At 43.6% G+C, this 20,026-nt stretch overlaps 1 protein-coding gene across 1 annotated transcript; it reads right to left on the minus strand.

Moving 5' to 3' along the window:
- Nucleotides 1-278: 278 nt before the first annotated feature.
- Nucleotides 279-19,638, minus strand: LOC124143621. Its single transcript, XM_048389641.1, has 18 exons — nt 19,481-19,638; nt 16,639-16,913; nt 15,881-16,035; nt 14,994-15,231; nt 14,044-14,149; nt 12,870-12,969; nt 12,138-12,233; nt 11,499-11,549; nt 10,684-10,768; nt 9,699-9,758; nt 8,018-8,194; nt 6,896-7,034; nt 5,529-5,579; nt 4,325-4,433; nt 3,605-3,677; nt 2,568-2,729; nt 1,423-1,568; nt 279-823 (listed from the first exon to the last, which is right to left on the minus strand). The coding sequence occupies exons 1-18, from the start codon at nt 19,545-19,547 to the stop codon at nt 352-354; spliced, it is 2,562 nt and encodes an 853-aa protein (XP_048245598.1). The 5' UTR covers nt 19,548-19,638; the 3' UTR covers nt 279-351.
- Nucleotides 19,639-20,026: the final 388 nt, after the last annotated feature.

Here is a 20,026-nt window from a genome sequence, read left to right on the forward strand (position 1 = left end):
TAGCTGGAATATTGCTGAGTGCGGCGTTAAACAACAAACCAACCAACCAGCCAACCAAGCTGACATGCTGTAAATGAACTCACTCACTCACTCTAACACACATGTCCACCCAGCAGTAAATGGGTACCAGGTAGGGGTAATAATGGTGTAGCGCTTTGAGCATGTCCTTGTGTTGTGTTGAAACATAAGGCAATATAAAAGACATTATTATTACTATTTTGTGCTTTTTAATTTTATTTTTTTATAACATTAATTCATCGAATAAACAGCCACTTGCGAATAGTTCTACGATATTTTATTCAGCACGTTCGTAAACCAACCTATCGAATTCAGTAATTAGTTAGTTCTCAGTCAGTGCAGGACTTTTATAACCATCAAAGCAGCAACAACACTGCTCACAAGTCCTGTTAACATCGTAGATCCGGAAGGAGTAGTCGTCTTTGTCTTTGGTGTTGTGTGTTTCGTAGTTGTCATCGACGTTGTCGGCCTTGGTGTAGGCGTTGTTGTAGGCGTTGTTGTTGCTGGCGGCGTCGGAGGTGCAACTGTTGTCGTTACTTCCCAGGTGCAGTCCGTGCTTGGTGGGAAGGTAAAGCTAGTTCCGGACTTCTCGTGAAGAAGGAAATTTGAACATCCAGAGGGACTGGACGTTTTCGATTCTGACGTCACATTACCGTCGACGGCGTAGGACAGGGTAACTTCCTCTGATGGTTTACCCCTCAAGGTCAAGGCCACGGCATCACCCGTCACCCATATTTTGAATATCCTCTGCGGGGACATTGGCACCCATTTGTTCAAGTCACCTATGATAACCACCTCTGTCGCTCTATCAAAAGAAAACTTATAATGATAATTATAATAACACAATCTTGTTTTGGTACACGTTTTCATGAAAATGGCTCAAACTCAAAACAAAACGTTCCAAAATATAAAACTTCTTACTTAATCCCTGTCAAAAGAAATTATGTATTTAAATCACTGAAAAACATTATGTTGTTGTTTGTTTGTTTGCTTGTTGTTTAACGCCGCTCTCAGCAATATTCCAGCTATATGACGGCGGTCTGTAAATAATCGAGTCTGGAACAGACAATCCAGTGGTTAATATCATGAGCATCGATCCACGCAATTAGGATACGATGATTTGCATCAACCAAGTCAGCGAGCCTGACCACCCGATCCTGTTAGTCGCCTCCTACGACAAGAATACAAAAAGAAATTATGAAAATGTACAAGAACTCTCATGTCTATATGATGTCATACCTGGTATGGGGTCGGTGGAGTAGCCTATTATTAAAGACCCGGGTTCGAATCCCCACATGGGTACAATGTGTGAAGCCCATTTCTGGTATCCCCGCCGTGATATTGCTGGAATATTGCTTAAAGCTGCGTAAACCCATACTCACTCACTCACTCAAAGATACCCACCCCACGGTGATGACAGGCGACGTGTAGTAGAGGCAGTAGTAGGGGTCGTCGTCCAGGCTGCACGCGGGAATGCTGAAGGGATGCTGGTCGTCAAAGTCCTCCATCGTACTGGTATCATTTGCAAGAAATATTTTGCTCCGCGAGTACTGAAAAAGGATTTACGGTGTTAAATTTAAGCATTGCCCGCTAGTATTGACCATATCACACCAAAGTGCTGTGTTATGCAGTTTAAACACCAATACATTTAATTAGAATGTGAACCATGTCGGTACGCTATTTATCCCCAGCTAAAATAAAGAGTCATATTTTGCTTCGGGAAAAAACATGTTATTTACATATACCGTAAACTGCGTTTATAACGAACACGCTTATAACGAACTGATGGTTATAACGTTAACTGTTAATCCCTTAGCGGGGCTCCTCACGTGTCACAAATCAATACATCCGCGGTCCGGCGCGGCTGTTCAAAGCGTCAATAAACAACTGGAGGTAAGTGATTTACGTTGAAGCACTGACACCTTGTCCTCAAATTACACCCTCAATTAACAATACTAACACAGTGATTGAAGTGGATATATTCTGTACATGTACACTTTTGTTATTTATCGAGTAACATGATGTCACATGACTTGATAAAAGATGACTGACGGTTGAAATGCGTATATCGAACGACGGATATAACGAACTAAAATTAGTGGTCCCTTTGAGTTCGATATTACCGCAGTTTACTGTACATGTATTTACTCCGGGGAGACACTCACGAAGAAATTTGTTTTTGTTTTTTTCACTGAGATCAACAATTAAAGTCTCTTGTTTTCAAAAGGAGGGTGTGTGGTCGTACCACCTTGCCCTACCCCTACTCCATCCCGACTATCAACACAATCATTTCCCTCCAGCCAAACTTATTCGAAGTACATTCATATAAAAGAAAGTCAAGCTTCCATCACCTGCACCTAATGTCTGTCGAATAACATGATGTGTTTTCCTTTTGTTCTCACTTTTGAAAACATTCCCGACGTGGGTACATTGTGTGAAGCCCATTTCTGGAGTCCCCATTCGTGATATTGCTGGAGTATTGCTAAAAGCGGCGTAAAACCATACTCACTCACTCACTTATTTTTGAAAACAAAGCAGGCGAATCGTACCTCATCGGTGTACGTTATGACATCGGCCGCTCTGCGTGTGATGTTGTATGGAGTGGACGTATTGGCAGCAAAGATGATTCCGAATCTGAGGTGTACGTCATCAAACTGTGTGTAGGTCGTCCAAACCTCACCGTCAGGGCCGCTGCCATCTTGGAATGCTGCCTTGAAGAATGATAGAAAACATGTAAGCTATAATTGTATTTTAAACACTTCTTTGTTGATGCTTAACTATATATTAATACTAATATGAACAAACATAGCAACATGTAGTGTTTGATTTAAACACTGTTGTTTACACTGGGATGGTCGTTGCACAGATCAGAGCTGTGATAGAGGGTTCGAATATTATGGTTTATTTGTCAGACAAACACACACACACACACACACACACACATGAAGCTAACACAAAGCATTGTAAAGCGCAACTCACTCACTCACTCACTCACCCACCCAAAGCCACCCACCCACTCACTGACTCACTCACTCACTCACTCACCCACCCACCCACCCACTCACTCACTCACTCACTCACTCACTCACTCACTCACTCACTCACCCAAAGCCACCCACCCACTCACTCACTCACTCACTCACTCACTCACTCACTCACCCACTCACTCACTCACTCACTCACCCACCCAAAGCCACCCACCCACTCACTCACTCACTCACTCACTCACTCACTCACTCACTCACCCACCCACCCACCCACTCACTCACTCACTCACTCACCCACCCACCCACCCACTCACTCACTGACTTACTCACTCACTCACTCACTCACTCACTCACCCACCCACCCACCCACTCACTCACTCACTCACTCACTCACTCACTCACTCACTCACCCACCCACCCACCCACTCACTCACTCACTCACTCACTAACTCACCCACCCACCCACTCACTCACTGACTAACTCACTCCCTCACTCACTAACTCACCCAGCCAGCCATCCACCCAGCCACCCAGTCACTCACTCACCCACTCACCCACCCACTCACTCACTCACTCACTCACATGACCATGGAACATACTTCAATTATTTGATCGTCTACAGCCGTCGCCGGTCGGGAAGGTTTTAATATCAGCCCGTCTTCGTTACAGCACCTGCAGAATGGCATGAGTATCTCACACATCAGTTGTAATGGCATATAGCGTCCATGTCTGTCCTGTACTATTACTTCTACTGGGGGCATGGAAGATCACGTGGTCTAATGTCCAGCAATTCAAAGATGAGGTGAGGTGAAATGAGGTTTAAGGTCGCGTACAAAATTATTGCGACGTGCAGGAACGTGTGGCTGTTTGTACTAGTCCGGACAATTGATATACCATACTACAACTACTACTACTACTACTACCATAACTACAACAACTACTACTACTACTACTACCATAACTACTACTACCCATACTATTACTGCTGCTGCTACTACTACTACTACTACTAGTACTAGTAATACTAATACTAATACTGCTACTACTACAAATAATTATACGTCTGCACTACTTTACTGCTACCAATACTACTGAGACTACCAATACTACTACTATTACTGCCACCACCACCACTACTACTAATTCTGTCCTACTACACTTCCTTCCATGTTCCTTTGCTAAATGTTTTTACAAGGGGTATGTTTATCTCTCCAAGCTATCAATTAACTCTGGGGGGTGTACGGTAACCCTTAAAACGTTCGCCCGTCATGCGGGTTTCCCTGGTCCCATTTCCACGGTACATGGTGTAACAGCCCCACCTCATGAGCAGATCCTTGTCTGTGCCGTTGATCCTGTCCCCTGGTCCGACCGGCCCTGTACTCAGTACCGCCACCAGAGTCTGTATCATGGGATAGGGCTCTGTTGCATCTGGAACCAATAGCATGCGTTGGTTATCAATGTGTAAAGTGAAAGTTTAATATGTAAATAAAAGCATTTAATTTTGAAGCATTATGATGACGTCCTGCTATTGTTGTTGCAGTTGATTCAAAATTTAAACAAGTAAAATTGACGCAATACAGGCATAGAGAAACGTACAGAGAAATTATGTATATATAGACGTCATAACATGGTTTAAGTCAGATAAGTCATGCGAATATGTCGCCTCAGGGAGTAGAATCAGTAGGATGATTTCTCCATTACATAAGGGTCTGGTCATTCATTATTGGGGAGTGGGGAGGAGAGGGTGGAGTTTGCCAAAAATGACACAGGGAAAGGGGGTTCGGTCGCAAATATTTATCACAACACTAGGGGGTTGGGCATGAAAAGATTTAAAAAAGAATTTGGAAAATATGTTACATAAAATGGGTGTGGGTGTCGGCAAAATATGATAGAGCTAAGCAGTGATGCGTATTTGCTGAGTTTAACGCCACTTCTGTGTTCTCGTTATATCACGCTGTGTAATCTGAATGTGGGAACACAACATGGCATTCCCCGATCACCACCTTGCTGAAAATCACAATCACGAATATAGAACCGATAGGCAAAAGATAATAAATTTTCTGGATTCGAAATCACAACCTTCGGATCTAGGCACGGGAAAGGGGGGTTACTCTGTACATGAAGTGCGGTGCCATGATGGCTTGTCCCACCGTGCTCCGAAGCTGGTAATTGTTAAACAACACTTAAGATTTCATGTGTGAACAGTGTATGTTGCAAGTACAACAATGTACCAGTCCGATCACTAAATGGACCGCCTCCGTGGTCTAGTGGTAGAGCGTCCGCCTGGAGAGCGGAAGGTCCGGGGTTCGATCTCCGGCCGCGTCATACCAAGACGTTAAAAGATGGTACTTGTTGTTACGTATACTAGTACAAGCAGCCACACACACACAAGTGCATGCACGTCGCTATTTAAGTGCAATAATCTTGGACGCGACGTTAAACCCAATTTCACCTCACCTCACCGATCACTAATAATATATTCTGTTATACATAAAACTCACTTTGAATACCACAAATACGTACTTTTATTTCTCGACACATCTCCTGGGGTAGTATGGGAACCATTCTTTCTATCTGATCAACAAACAAAAATCAATTCAGTACAGATCCAGACGTCGCAGAGAATTTATTTTCTTAAAACGATGTAGAACTTTAGTCCAAATAGCTAATTCATTACGATCAGATCGTACCGCTAAACATACGCTTGACATCCCATTACAGATCACGTCAGAATGACCTTTCACGAACTTTGACCCACCAATGAATGACAAACAAGAAGTCGATAAAAAAAATAGCAGCTTACTATGGAAAGTGTCTTCCGTTTCAAATATTTTTCCTATTTAAGCAAGAGACAGACGATGATTTTGACGGAATTAATCGTTCAGCCCGTAACTGTCGTTCGGAATAATAATAATAATAATAATAATAATAATAATAATAATAATTTATGCATTTGTATAGAGCAGCATTCACTGTGCATAGGTGCTCTGTACACTGATACCCCGTGTTAACCTTTTTCGAGGTTGCATGATTAGAAAACACATTCCGACGGTCACTTTCCCTATTTGGTAAGGGACGGTCTGATTGGTCAGTCAGTCCAATGTGATGTCCTCGGATCTTTATTTTGAGGTAGCGAGAACTAAGATCTGATTTTAATGAGATTGGTCCGAAAGGTAGTCTTGTCTTGTCGTCCGTTATTAAAGCATATCCGGGAAAACTCGCAGAGAACAATGTAGAACGAAGTGTGGTTTATTACATGATAACATATTGTTCTATCATGACGTCATTTCCGGGGATTCGAACATGCGCTCCAAACTTGATGACGTCGTAAATTGGACGGCGTTATTTTTGAGAGGGAGTGTCTAGCGAGTTGTTCCCCGTAGATGTAGCTGGGCTACGCAGAGAAACGAAATGACCGAACGATCGCATCCGAAAACGGAAGAGTTATGATGACTGTCATTGGGAGAACAGGTACAGGTAATCGACGTAAGGATTGTGAGAATATGCGGGAAATACCCACCTGTGCATAAAATAGACTTGTCCGACATTGCCGAGGTCGGATTCTATTGAGGGAGTCATCATTATTAAAAAGCTCGTAGTTTGATATCTCATATAAGAAATAAACGACTCGTGGTCGTTGTTTAGAGTACAGTAAAACACTGCAGGGAGAATAATCCACACGGGACTGCGCCCCTCATATTTTATTCTCCTGCAGTGTTTTACTGTACGATAAACAACGACCACGACGCGTTTATTTCTCATACATAAATATTATGAATCTGTATTAACGGGGTCCGGATTAACGAGGTTTTACTCTTCGACTCTTTCTAGGACTGCGAGGTCTATTTGCAGGAACACTTTAACGAGTATTTGCATTGCCGGGCACTGACCATATGGGTTTCCAGGCTGCATTTCCGTTGTCCAAAATGTGTCTTTAGAAGGGGCGAGACCCAAGGAGTATGCGAATAGTGACGTTATTCCGATCTTCCACTGGTCATCTAACAGCTGGTAGTCGTCACTGGCCCGGGCCTGGAGGACATAGGGAGTGTGTTACCAGTGGCAAGGTGACCGGTGTTACCAATGGCGAGGTCACCGGTGTTACCAGTTGGTAGAGGAACACAATAAATTGTAAAAACTCTTTACCGCATATAAATTATAACGTTCATGTTCCACGTTTGCCATTGTACAAGGTGTACTAAAATATATTATTCAAAAGATAGTATGTGGGTGAGTATAGTTTTACGCCGCTTTTAGCAATATTCCAGCAATAGCACGGCGGGGGACACCAGAAATGGGCTTCACACATTGTACCCATGTGGGGAACCGAACCCGGGTCTTAGGCGTGACGAGCGAACGATTTAACCACTTGGCTACCCCACCGCCCCTCAAACGACAGTATGGATAAAGATATGTATAATGGGGGCACGAATGGCCATTTCGTCTAGGGCGCCACAATTCGCCGTGCAGAGTCGCTTCCCTCATGTGTGCTGGATTCTGTGATCATGGGTTCGAAACCCACATTGGCCCTATTATGTTTCCAGGTTTGACCGTACCATACCATCGCGAGATCTGCATCGCTTCCGGCTGACACGTTGATATAATACTGTTGAAAGCGACGTCATAGCAGGCCCACAGTCCTGGATGTGGCACCATCAGACTCTGTATGGCTTCTCTGGGCAGGGAAATACAGTACTGGATGTGGACTCACCTGTGTAACTGTGAGTACCATCAGATTCTGTATGGCTTCTCTGGGCAGGGACATACAGTACTGGATGGGGACTCACCTGTGTAACTGTGGGCACCATCAAACTCTGCAGGGCTTCTCTGGGCAGGGACATACAGTACTAAATGTGGACTCACCTGTGTAACTGTGGGCACCATCAAACTCTGCAGGGCTTCTCTGGGCAGCGACATACAGTACTGGATGGGGACTCACCTGTGTAACTGTGGGCACCATTAGACTCTGCAGGGCTTCTCTGGGCAGGGAAATACAGTACTGGATTTTGACTCACCTGTGTAACTGTGGGTACCATCAGACTCTGCAGGGCTTCTCTGGGCAGGGACATACAGTACTGGATGGTCATGCCATTGTTCTGTGCACCTTTCCCCATCTGCTCCAGCCACCGTTGACCAAGTGTCAGGTTATTTTGCAAGGCTTCCAGTCCTAAAAGCTGGGCATTCAGCCAATCCTGTCAAGATACAGTCAGACATTAAACTTAAGACTTAAATGTTTCAATATACGTACGTGGAACAACATGGGAGCTATCAACACAAAAAAATATTCAAGCCGTTCCCAGTGACTGCACCAGGTGTAAGCGAATTTTGTAGCAAGTCCTTGATCCAAGATGAACTGTTCACAGCTATGTCTGTGCAATCGTTACCCAAGTATAAATTTTGCTCCATATAGGTTGCAGGTGTGTATTCGAACCCGGATTCTCCACGGAGTACCTCAGTAATACCATGGGTACGGGTGTAATACCGGCCTCTTGTGTGTTCATAATTGTAACCAAGCGGGCACATGACTTTGTTTCAATGTTGAAATTTAGTTCATCTGATGATGTTACATTGAAAACCATCGCATCCACATTGTTTCAACATTGGCCTATCCATATTTGAAAATATGTTGAAGTCTAACATTGAATCAACATTGCCATTTCGATATTAATGTGTTGATAAGATTTTTTCTTTCTCTTTCCTGTCAGTCTGGAGGACAAAGAAGCAGATGGTTGATGGACCAAGGGAGATAATGCTGCCTTCTCGCTGCTATCTACATGGTGTTGGAAGATACAGATTCTTAATTCGGTGTGTGAACTGACATCAGATACTCAACAGCAGGAGACCGTTCAGGATGTACCAAAAGACTGTTCAAAATGATAGATGTGCCAAAGACCATAGGATGGTACTCACAGATGTGTTTCCTTAATATGATTGTGGAACCGTGAAGATCCGGGGTAGAATAGGTCTTCAGCAACCCATGCTTGCCGTAAAAGGCAACTATGCTTGTGTAAGAGGCGACTAACGGGATCGGGTGGTCAGGCTCGCTGACTTGGTGGATATATGTCATCGATCCAAATTGCGATTGATGCTCATGATATCAATCACTGGAATGTCTGGCCCAGACTCGATTATTTACAGACCGCCGTCATAGCTGGAATATTGCTGAGTGCGGCGTTAAACAACAAACCAATCATATGATTGTGCAGTAGACTGCACTTACAGAATTGAAGGGACACTTTGGCTATAAACCACAAGCAACCAAAGCTAACTGGACGATGCCCAAGCAGGATTTCCCTCATCACTTTAGAGATAAACTTTACGTCCATGCACGTCGCTATGTGACCCGTGAAGATACGGGTGAGATGAGGCCTTCAGCAACCCATGATTGCCGTAAAAGGCGACTAACGGGATCGGGGGTCAGGCTCGCTGATGCATGCATGTCATCATATCCCAATTGCATTGATCGATGCTCATGATGTCAATCACTGGATTTTCTGGTCCATACTCAATTATTTACAGACCGCCGTCAAATAGCTGGAATATTGCTGAGTGAGGCGTTAAACCACCAACCAACCAACAAACACACGTCGATATGTAAGTGCAGCAATCTTGAACGCGACGTCAAACCCCTGTTTCACCTCACCTGTGATGCGACGGGGCAAACTCTGAGATTTTACTACCGCTTCAGCCACTTACCTGTTCGTAGAGAATCAGACCCCAGCCTTTGGCCATTTTAAAGAAGTCATCCCAGAAAGACTGCAAAATAGGTAGTGTTGAATACGTTAGGATTCGCGAATATGTGACATTATAAAAAAATATATTTTATAATATAAGCATCTTGTATACAAAAGATGCTGGGAATAATCAACACATGAAGGGAGGTGTGAGAAAATGGTATTGCAAATGGATTTCATTGTTAAGTTTGAGTTGGAAAACTTGAGATTTATGTAAAGAAAAGAAAACTAATTACAATTAACAATTTTAGTGCTGGTAGAAAGTAAGTGGTCCGATGTCACCATGGTAACGTGATTTTAAATGAAGGAAAATGTGAATAGACTTGAACTCGTCAAAGTGGGTTCGCTTAGAAACGTAACAGAATCGCATTCGTGTGTTTACATTTACAAAACAGACCCAAGTGGTTTATCTGACTGGTTCAATATTTCTATGTTCTTCAGCAGATGATTATAAAGACGGGTTAGGGAAGGAACACGCTACATCAATGATCGTAAGGAACTTTTTTCAGCAGTAATGAGGTTTATTCCAATGGTAATGGAGCTGACGTTTACCACTTTTGTGAAACCCACGAGCACGGGGATGGTGCTGACAAACCTAGAAACATAATCGGGGCGAACCGGGATTTGAACCCACAATCATAGGTTTCTGGCGTGCCCAAGGGAGGCAACTGTGCACTGCGAATCGCGGCGCCTTAGACGACTGGGCCACCCGTGCCCCACGCAACACAGATGAAATCATTATAATTAAACGTGAGATAATTAGGTCGGTAAGATAAAAGTCCTTCTTCACAGATCTCTTGGTGTATATGGTGTGAAGTACCCTGTATGCGAGTCTGTATACCCGAGACGGAAGGGGTACAAAGGCTCTCACCAAAGATACATCACACCATTATTATAACCACTATAATTGCCATTTATGTCAGTGATATAATATATGTCAAACTCGCCTGGTCATCAGGTAAAGAGATAAGGTCCTCGACAACAAAGTTGTACTTTCCGCCATTTTGCTTGGCATACGTGGCATTGCGGGACCTGTGGGAAATAAAGCGGGACTTCTGGGTGTGCCTTTTGAAAGGTTTATTTTTTAACATTATATTTTTAGTTTGGAGCCGCATAAATAAATTTGTAAGAATGGAAATTCTTTGCAGGATTGACGAAGGGAAAAGCATACATGTTCTGATAATAACATAATAATAACATATAAAGCGAAAACTTCCATTATGCTTTTAACATGAAGAAAGCGTATTGTAATATCGATCACTGGATTGTCTTGTCCAGACACGATTATTTACATCCCACAGTCAAATAGCTGCAATATTGCAAATGCAGAGTGCAACGTCAAACAACGTACAAACGCGCGCACGCACTCAGCAAAAGTCCAGCTTTTTTACGGTGGTCTGTAAATAATCGAGTCTGGAAATCCTGTGATTGACTTCATGAGCATCGTTACACGCAATTGGGATACGATGACATGCATCAACCAAGTCAGCGAGCCTGACCACCCAATCCCGTTAGTCGCCTCTTACGACAAGCATAATCGCCTTTTACGGCAAGCATGGGTTGCTGAAGACCTATTCTACCCCGGATCTTCACGGGTCGCCGGTCAATGTGGCACAGTGTTAATGGTAGTGGCATTCTGGGGAATATACAAGTGTTTTTTAAATGAAGTTACTGTTTGAATATAATTTATTCAACTGAGGTATAGGATGTCAAAGCTACAAATGTAAATAAGTTGTATGTTGTGTGAAATAAGTGAACTTACCAGTATCTGTTGTGCGCAGCAAACGGAAGACCAATCTTTTTATGCAGAAACCTGAAACAAACACGTAAAATGAGAAACTGCACAAAGCATTGTATCAAATGGCAGTCAGAATACTAGTAATTAACGTCAATGCTTTTTTGTTTGTGTGTTACTTGACGCCACACTCAGCAATATTCCAGTTGTAAATAATGAATGCTGGACAAGACAATCCAGTGATTACCATCATGAGCATCGATCTACGCAGTTTGGGATACGATGACATGCATCAACCAAGTCAGCAAGCCTGACCACCCGATCCCGTTAGTCACCTCTTACGACAAGCGACAGTTGCTGAAGACCTTTTCTAACCGGGATCTTCAGGGGAACGTCAATACCTAATTGGTATCTGTTCCTCTTGTCGCAAAGACAGGACCAGGAACCTAACAAAGCAGAGGGTAAACGTTCAAGAACGCCCCCTCACAAACGTTAACGTTAACAGTTAGAGTAATAACTTCAGGTATTCGCGAAACGGATTTGCCTCCGTGATGTGTAAAGGTGAAGGTCACGGGATTGTTGGTCTTGGGTACATACTATTGACACTATCTACGATATTTACAAAACTATCAGACAAGCTGCTGAATATCACAAAATGTTGCTTACTGTAGACCATGAGGAAAAACACTCGGCATGGCCGACCATGACGTCACACCGTTAAGACCGCCCTTGTAATACCACCAGGAGTCAAGCTGCATGTATCTGTTGAGATGATAATAATAATAATAATAATAATAATAATAATGACGACGACGACGACGATGATGATGATAATATTAATAATAATGATAGCACTTGAACAGGGCTACAAGTCGATACAGTGAGGTCTGTATGTGGAACAACTGCGTTGCCTTGTTCCACGGCGCGGGTAAGTTTAGAGTGAGTGAGTGAGTATGGTCTTACGCCGCTTTTAGCAATATTCCAGCAATATCACGGCGGGGGACACCAGAAATGGGCTTCACACATTGTACCCATCGTGTGGAATCGAACCCGGGTCTTCTGCGTGACGAGCGAACGCTTTAACCACTAGGCTACCCGACCGCCCCGGTAAGTTTAGAAGTAAGCAATGTCTTCATATACACCAACTGACATCCGAACTTAATACTCAGAGACGGATGGATACAAGGGTGGGGTAACGGGCAACACCACCACCACCCCCTTAAACGGGTACCGCTCCTTATATTACAAATATTTGCTTGTGTTTGAGTCCGCTTCGGTCAACATGGTCCGTTTCCATCATGGTGGCAGTGTCGTAAAATACAACGTTTGTCAATCAGAACGGATATTTCGTTCATGTGATATGGAATATTCACGACAGGGGACGAGCGGCCAACTCACTTGTATGGTACACCCATCTGGTCGCTGTAAGCCTTGACGTCTATCAGAGTCTGCTCGTAGTCCGTGACGTTGTTCTCGGTGTGGTAGTAGTAGTAGGCGCCTGGATGGAGAGCGAATTGAACTCATGTAATAAATAGTGAGCGAGTGAGTGAGTGAGTATATATATATACCACGGCAGAGGACACTAGAAATGGGCGTCACACATTGTACCCATGAGGGGAATGACGGGCGAACGCTTTTACCATGATGAGGGGGTAACCTCCCCTCGCCCCCATGGAATGAATAGGATAAAGGAACCCATACCAACAAAAAAAACTAAAGAAAACCCAAAACTAAATTAGATTTACAACAACAAAAAGTAACAAAATGAAACAGAACCAAACAAACCATATTGATGAATTACGTGGGATAAGGTGTGTACAATCGAAACGGTAACCACGATAAACAAAGCCTTCCTCTGGAAACTCTGAGATCAAGAGGACTCATCAATTGAATTTTAGATGGAATGAGAGATTTTACGACGCTTTGATCAATTCCGTAATGAGTGAAAATCCCAACACGTATTGGCTTGTGATTATTGACGTTGTGAGGGGTTCAGTTACGCCCGATATCACGTGACACTTGTTGACATACCAAGAGTCATGATCGAAGCGAAAAGAAAATTCGTACACACGACCTTTGAACCGATCTAAGGGACACCACTCTGCACGGCGCAAAATAGAGCTTCCTGTTCTCAGTGTCATTCCGAAAAGACGAAACTTAACAATTCTTCACACGTTGAGAGTTTAAAATACTATATTAATCATCATTATTATTGACACAGTCTTTCTTTTTCATCAACCGAGGGAACGCCATTGATGGGATAGGTGTGATCTTAGGGCGTTTCCTTCTGAGTGAGTGAGTGATTATGGCTTTACGACGCTTTTAGCAACATTCCAGCGATATCAAGGCGGGGGACACCAGAAATTGTACCCATCGTGTGGAATCGAACCCGGGTCTTCGGCGTGACAAGCGAACGCTTGAAACCACTAGGCTACCCTCGCCTCTGTCTCCTTCTGATGGAAATGTATTGTATATGTATAGGTTACTACGTACATGTGTATTATAACCTGAATGAAATTATTACACATACAAAGCATTGTTACGAAGATTTTTTAATGTGTTGTGTCCTTACCATTATCTGTCCAGTACCCAAGGTAGTTAAGCGTTTGATCCATCTTCTTGTAGTAATCGGTTTTGTCATACCAATACCGCATGCGCGTTCCGAGGTCCTCAAATGCCTTGAAAGAACAAAATATTGGTAAAGTAGACACAAGATATTGATAACAACTTTCTATATTTACTGTAAAGTTGACGGGTCGGTATAGACCCTTATACCGTTGTCAAGCAAAGATCTATACCGACACGTCGCCTTTACAGTAAATGATGAAGGTAGATTATTCCCCAGATATCGGCCTGGTTGCAAGTTCCTGAATTGAGGGAAGGTGCAAAGGTAGATTATTCCCCAGATATCGGCCTGGTTGCAAGTTCCTGAATTGAGGGAAGGTGCAAAGGTAGATTATTCCCCAGATAGAGGCCTGGTTGCAAGTTCCTGAATTGAGGGAAGGTGCAAAGGTAGATTATTCCCCAGATAGAGGCCTGGTTGCAAGTTCCTGAATTGAGAGAAGGTGCAAAGGTAGATTATTCAACAGATAGGGGCCTTTTTCCGAAGGCTGCTGTCACCAATTACTGTCTTGGTCCTGGATGAAATAACATAACTATGACATTCTCAGTCTGTGAAATTTGGAAGAGAGAATGATCAGTTCCGTTTTGTCCTTATTCAGTTGAAGCTAGTTGTGAGCCATGCACCTCCCGTTATCACCAATTGAGCCACAAACACCCTCGATGGAAATGGGCCACCAATAGAAGAGATGACCCCAACATATTAAAACGTAGCGGTGTGGGTGGCCCTGTCGGCTAAATGGGTGCAATTCGCTATGCGGAGTTGCGTCTCTTAGATGTGCCTGGAACCGATGATTTATGGGTAGGAATCTCAGATTCGCCCTGATATGAATCTTGGTTTGTTTTCTTTGGTTTTGTTCAAAGTCGAGTCAAAGCCCACACAAACACACTATTAAAACGTACCTTGTTGATGCCTTTATCATTGGTATGTAGAACTACGGTGATTTCAAACCCAGCGGGCACTGTGTCAACGTCTCCCATAATTCCCCAGTTGACCGTTGACGTCACGCTGTCGTAATACATTGACACCGCCATAAAGTTGGTGAAGGCCTGGATGAGAATTGTGTTACCATCCCTATCAAACAGTACCAGAGGCCCTCCGATCAGTCCTCCATTCACGTCCAGTGTCTTCGGACCCCATCTGGAACAGACACAGGATCAGCCACCCGTAAACACTTTAATATTAACCGCCGGGCACCGCAAAACATAAATATGCTACACGTATCAGAGACCGTGAAGATCCGTGGTAGAATAGGTCTTCAGCAACCCATATATATTAGCTTCGCTCCAATTATGATTAATCATTCACTCACGAAGTGGTTAACTGATCCATATTAACGAAATGCATATCAGCTATGCGTTAACATATTCATTATCAACAGATGATACCACATAGTTGTTGGGCACTCTCAACAAGCGTAGGTTACCATTATTCCCAAGAATCTACTGTTACATATCAGGGTTCACTATGAGGTCACCGTACACTGTAAAGATCATACGAGACACAGCATTATTGTTTTGATAAATTTGACCTCATTCTTTGAACCATTGAATTCTTGATCCCATTGAGTGAGTGAGTGAGTGAGTGAGTGTGTGGGGTTTTACGCCGCTTTTAACAATATTCCAGCAATATCACGGCGGGGGACACCAGAAATGGGCTTCACACATTGTACCCATGTCGGGAATCGAACCAGGGTCTTCGGCGTGACGAGCGAACGCTTTAACCACTAGGCTACCCGACCGCCCCCTTGATCCGATTGATATTCACGCAGAGTGAAATTCCGACTCACATGCCCATCTTCTTGTTGAAGTCGCCCATCATCTGCCCACCAAAGGAAAGATAACCCACGGTGTCGTTGAGGTCTCTGACGTAGAAACTTGGAAATCCACTAATTGTGAAGTTGGAGTTGGGGGATCTTGCCCCTGTGGTTTCATTCAAGTATTTCTAAAATACACACAGATCAGAATTATATAAAGTCTCTGAGGACAAGGTGACAGAGAGGTCATTTGTCATTTGGAATGAAAGTTTGGAATTTATCAAATACATGCTCAGATCGATATGATATATGACACGAGTGCCATGTGAAATTACGTTTTTTTATGGTTTTTTATTTTGCTCAACCCAAGTTCACGACAAAATAGCGTGTGATATTTAAATATGAAACCTTCGAAAAAAATTATTATTGGAAGAACTTAAAGACATGATATGGACAACCTCTTTATTCTTTAATTTGCTACGATGTTTCAGGGCTTCGGCATTGCTCTTCATCAGGTGCACGACGAAGGGCCGAGAGTGAGTGGGTGAATATAGTTTTACGCCGCTTTTTGCAATATTCCAGTAATATGACGGCAGGGATTGGCTTCACAAATTGTACCCATGTCGGGAATCGAACCGGGGTATTCGGCGTGACGAGCGACGCTTTAACCATGAAGCTACCCGACCGCCCCTGAATGGCCAAGAAGTAGCCCCAAAACGTCGTTACAAATAATTAAGTTGTTATTCATAAAAGGTGTCATTTCTTCATGAAGTTTTGGGTTATAATCCTACCTGTGTGAACATTACGAGAGGAAGCTGATCGGTTTGGTAGGTTTTTATGGTGGTCTGGAACGACAAGTTGTCTGCCCTGTAATACCAATACACGTTCTGCCAGGGCCCGAGTTTGTCCAAGCCACTTTGTGAGTAAGTTGTATTAGGACGACCTAACGTGCCGTCGGAGGTGGAGTAACGCTTGCCGTTGCCGTAGAAGTACGATGGCGCTGACTGAAGCCACGTGACACCGTTGTTGCTGATGTTATAGTCGCCACCGGTGGTTATGACGAATTCTAAGACAATAATAGATATCCTTTGCATGTGGTGATTTAGGTATTCGATGTAGGTATTCGTCGACGTATTTTATTTAGACAATGCGAAAAAGTACATATGAAGGAGTGAGTGAGTGAGTGAGTGAGTGTGGCTTTACGCCGCTTTTAGCAATATTCCAGCAATATCACGGCGGGGGACACCAGAAATGGGCTTCACACATTGTACCCATGTCGGGAATCGAACCCGGGTCTTTGGCGTGACGCGCGAACGCTTTAACCACTAGGCTACCCGACCGCCCCACATATGAAGGAGATGGGCGGCATGTCAGACACTCACACTGATTAGAAACAAATACCACAGACATGCCAATACTAACACTCGGTCGATGGATATGATACAGATTGGAGCCACCCATGCCCCATCCTCCCGAGTCAAGAGCGTCCACTAGCCTTTTTAACAATTCTTGTTTCTACCCTTGCCACATCAAGCCCACCAACCTGTGCTAACTATGACTGGACTATCGCACATATCGATAGTCCAATCAGAGAACGTTTCACAAAATCAACATCCACGACTGTCACACGTTCGTATTAAAGTGCTTTACCGCTGCCTGTCCTTGTTGCCACGAATATGTTTTTTTTCATCTTTAACACACACTACCCCCCCCCCCCCCCCCCCTAACGATAGCTTACGTTTTTGTTTAGGGATGAAATTGAGAATGTTTTCGTTATCTGATCGACTAGGCCGTCGCCATCTTTGTGAAGCTATACGAGATAAGAGCAGCGATCTGATTGGATATCGCGTTTCCTTACAAGGGGCACAACTCGTGATCTACGTTGATCCAGGAAAAGTGGCCTGGATGTGGCATGGGTAGAAACTCGGCTTTGATATACTATAATAGGCTATTGGACACGCTTGCCTTGGGAAGATTCCCATGCCCACATTGCAAGACCTTTGGTTTCTCCCGTGTTGCTGTAACTAACCTCATGCAACGTTATAGACAGACCGGGCAGACATCAGACATGCCAAGAACAGGCAGACACAAGGTACCTACGCCCAATGAAGACCGGTACTTGCGCGTATTTTGCATCCCCGGAATCGATTCCTGACGTCATCAGCCACGAATGCCTCAGGGTATATGGTTAGTCGACAGACAGTGACCAAGCGACTCAGGGCTCAAGGAATGAGGGCTTACAGACCTTACAGTGAGTGAGTGTGTGAGTTTGGTTTTACGCCGCTCTTAGCAATATTCCAGCAATATCACGGCGGGGCACACCAGAAATGGGTTTCACACATTGTACCCATGTCGGGATTCGAACCCGGGTCTTCGGCGAGACGAGCGAACGCTTTAACCACTAGGCTACCCGACCGCCCCTACAGACCTTACAGAGGACAGTTAATGACAGCGCAACATCGTCGTCAGAGATTGAGATGGGCCCGGACTGTGGAGGTGGTGTCGTGTGTTGGAGGCAATAGTCGAATATTCGAATAATATTGATGTTTTTTCGAAACAACTCTCTTTATCATCATCTCCATCCTACACAAGTAAGCAAGCGTTTTGGAAGAGTGAGTGAGTGAGTGAGTGAGTGAGTGAGTGAGTGAGTATGGTTTTACGCCGCTTTTAGCAATATTCCAGCAATATCACGGCGGGGGACATCATGGGCTTCGGGTGCATTGTGTCATGAAAAACAATTTGAGTTTGATAGTTGTGTTATTCATGTTAAATCATAAAAGCGTAAAAAACAGTTCAATGAACATAACATCTCAACTAAGAGCTGAGAGTATTCTGCCCCACCGGTGGCACCCGTCACAAACACTTGCAAAGCCAATCAGTTGTTTACTTGAAACGACAGGGGGACATATGGTACAAGTCAAAATAAGGACATCTTTTTTGTCACTGATGCATCAAAATTTTTTGGAAATGTCCACCTCATGTCTATTAGATAACTTTTTAAAAGTTTTACTAAGGCCTTGAATGTTAATTCTGAAAATAAAACTTTTGAGGAAGATGCACAAGATGCTTTTTGAATTCTTGATAGAAAGCGCATGATCCATCGTACCTCAACAGTTGCAACATGTAGACACCAAAGGCTGGCGCTGCTGCAATATTGTTCGTAATGGTTTATCTGTGTTAACTGTGTTACCAACTGTGGTTGCGTGCTCATCCCTGCATCTCCCCCTCCTCTCAACCCCTCCCTTTAACCCCACCCAAAACCATCTCCAACCGAATTCGCGTATGTTAATATATTTCATGATGAGTTCCATACAATAGTGTGAAACAGATGCAGTAATAAACCATATCCTTGTAGATCCAAGATACCATCGACCAGATAGCCATGTGGACAAGGTGCCAGTCCAGATTACTAGGTCGAACCCTGTCAGATCCCCTCTCTGACACTAATTGTAGCATTATCGCGTAGCCAATGCATTATGTTGACATGTTTAACTACAAAAGTCCTGTCGACAGTATAGCCTGGTTGACCAGCATAAACACATGAGATATTGACACGTACCGGCTTCCTGTTCAATGGCTATACTTAAAAAGTGTCTGTTACTTATAACGCCAATGTAATTAGGTTCCACTCACCTCCAGACACAAATGTTGCTATGGCTACCAAGAGCGAAATCTGTACCAGCAACTTTAATTCAGCCATGACGAGGATTGACCAGAACGTCTCGCCAGGATCAGAAATCACAGGGAAAGAGAGTTGATGTCAAGTTATCATATCAGGTACATTGTTTGTCAAGAACAGCTGATGACATTAAGGTCATGGGATAGATGTAGGACATCTATTTACGTGAGGTATTTATCATCTTCCAGGGATGGGGCAGCTGATTATTCCATTATCTGACCAAGGTGCAGTTGACGGGTGTCTGATGATAAGACCGGAGACACTGATATTGAGATTATAGTTTCGCCATTTCAAGTTGCGTTTCGGCGAGTGTTCGTGATAGTTCTGGTAACATCCTATATCTCACGTCCCTGGAGTGAGCGAGTGCGTGGGTGGGTGAGTTAGTGAATGAGTGAGGGTTCTCTTTTAACGGTATTACAAGCATCGCGGGGGACAACAAGAACGGACTTAATTAATTAATTTATTTTATTTATTTATTTATTTATTTATTTTTATTTATT

Source organism: Haliotis rufescens, unplaced genomic scaffold (assembly GCF_023055435.1).
Source record: "Haliotis rufescens isolate VD_foot unplaced genomic scaffold, xgHalRufe1.0.p SCAF_8, whole genome shotgun sequence".
NCBI lineage: Eukaryota > Metazoa > Mollusca > Gastropoda > Lepetellida > Haliotidae > Haliotis > Haliotis rufescens.

Bases quoted from the DNA above. Each gene is read 5' to 3' on its own strand.
- LOC124143621 (XM_048389641.1), bottom strand. From the start codon at position 19,547: ATGGCTGAATTAAAGTTGCTGGTACAGATTTCGCTCTTGGTAGCCATA. The intron at 12,970-14,043 runs GTAAGGACACAA...CTCTCCATCCAG, and splicing joins TGGGTACTGGACAGATAATG to GCGCCTACTACTACTACCAC. The intron at 1,569-2,567 runs GTACGATTCGCC...ATCCTTTTTCAG, and splicing joins TCATAACGTACACCGATGAG to TACTCGCGGAGCAAAATATT.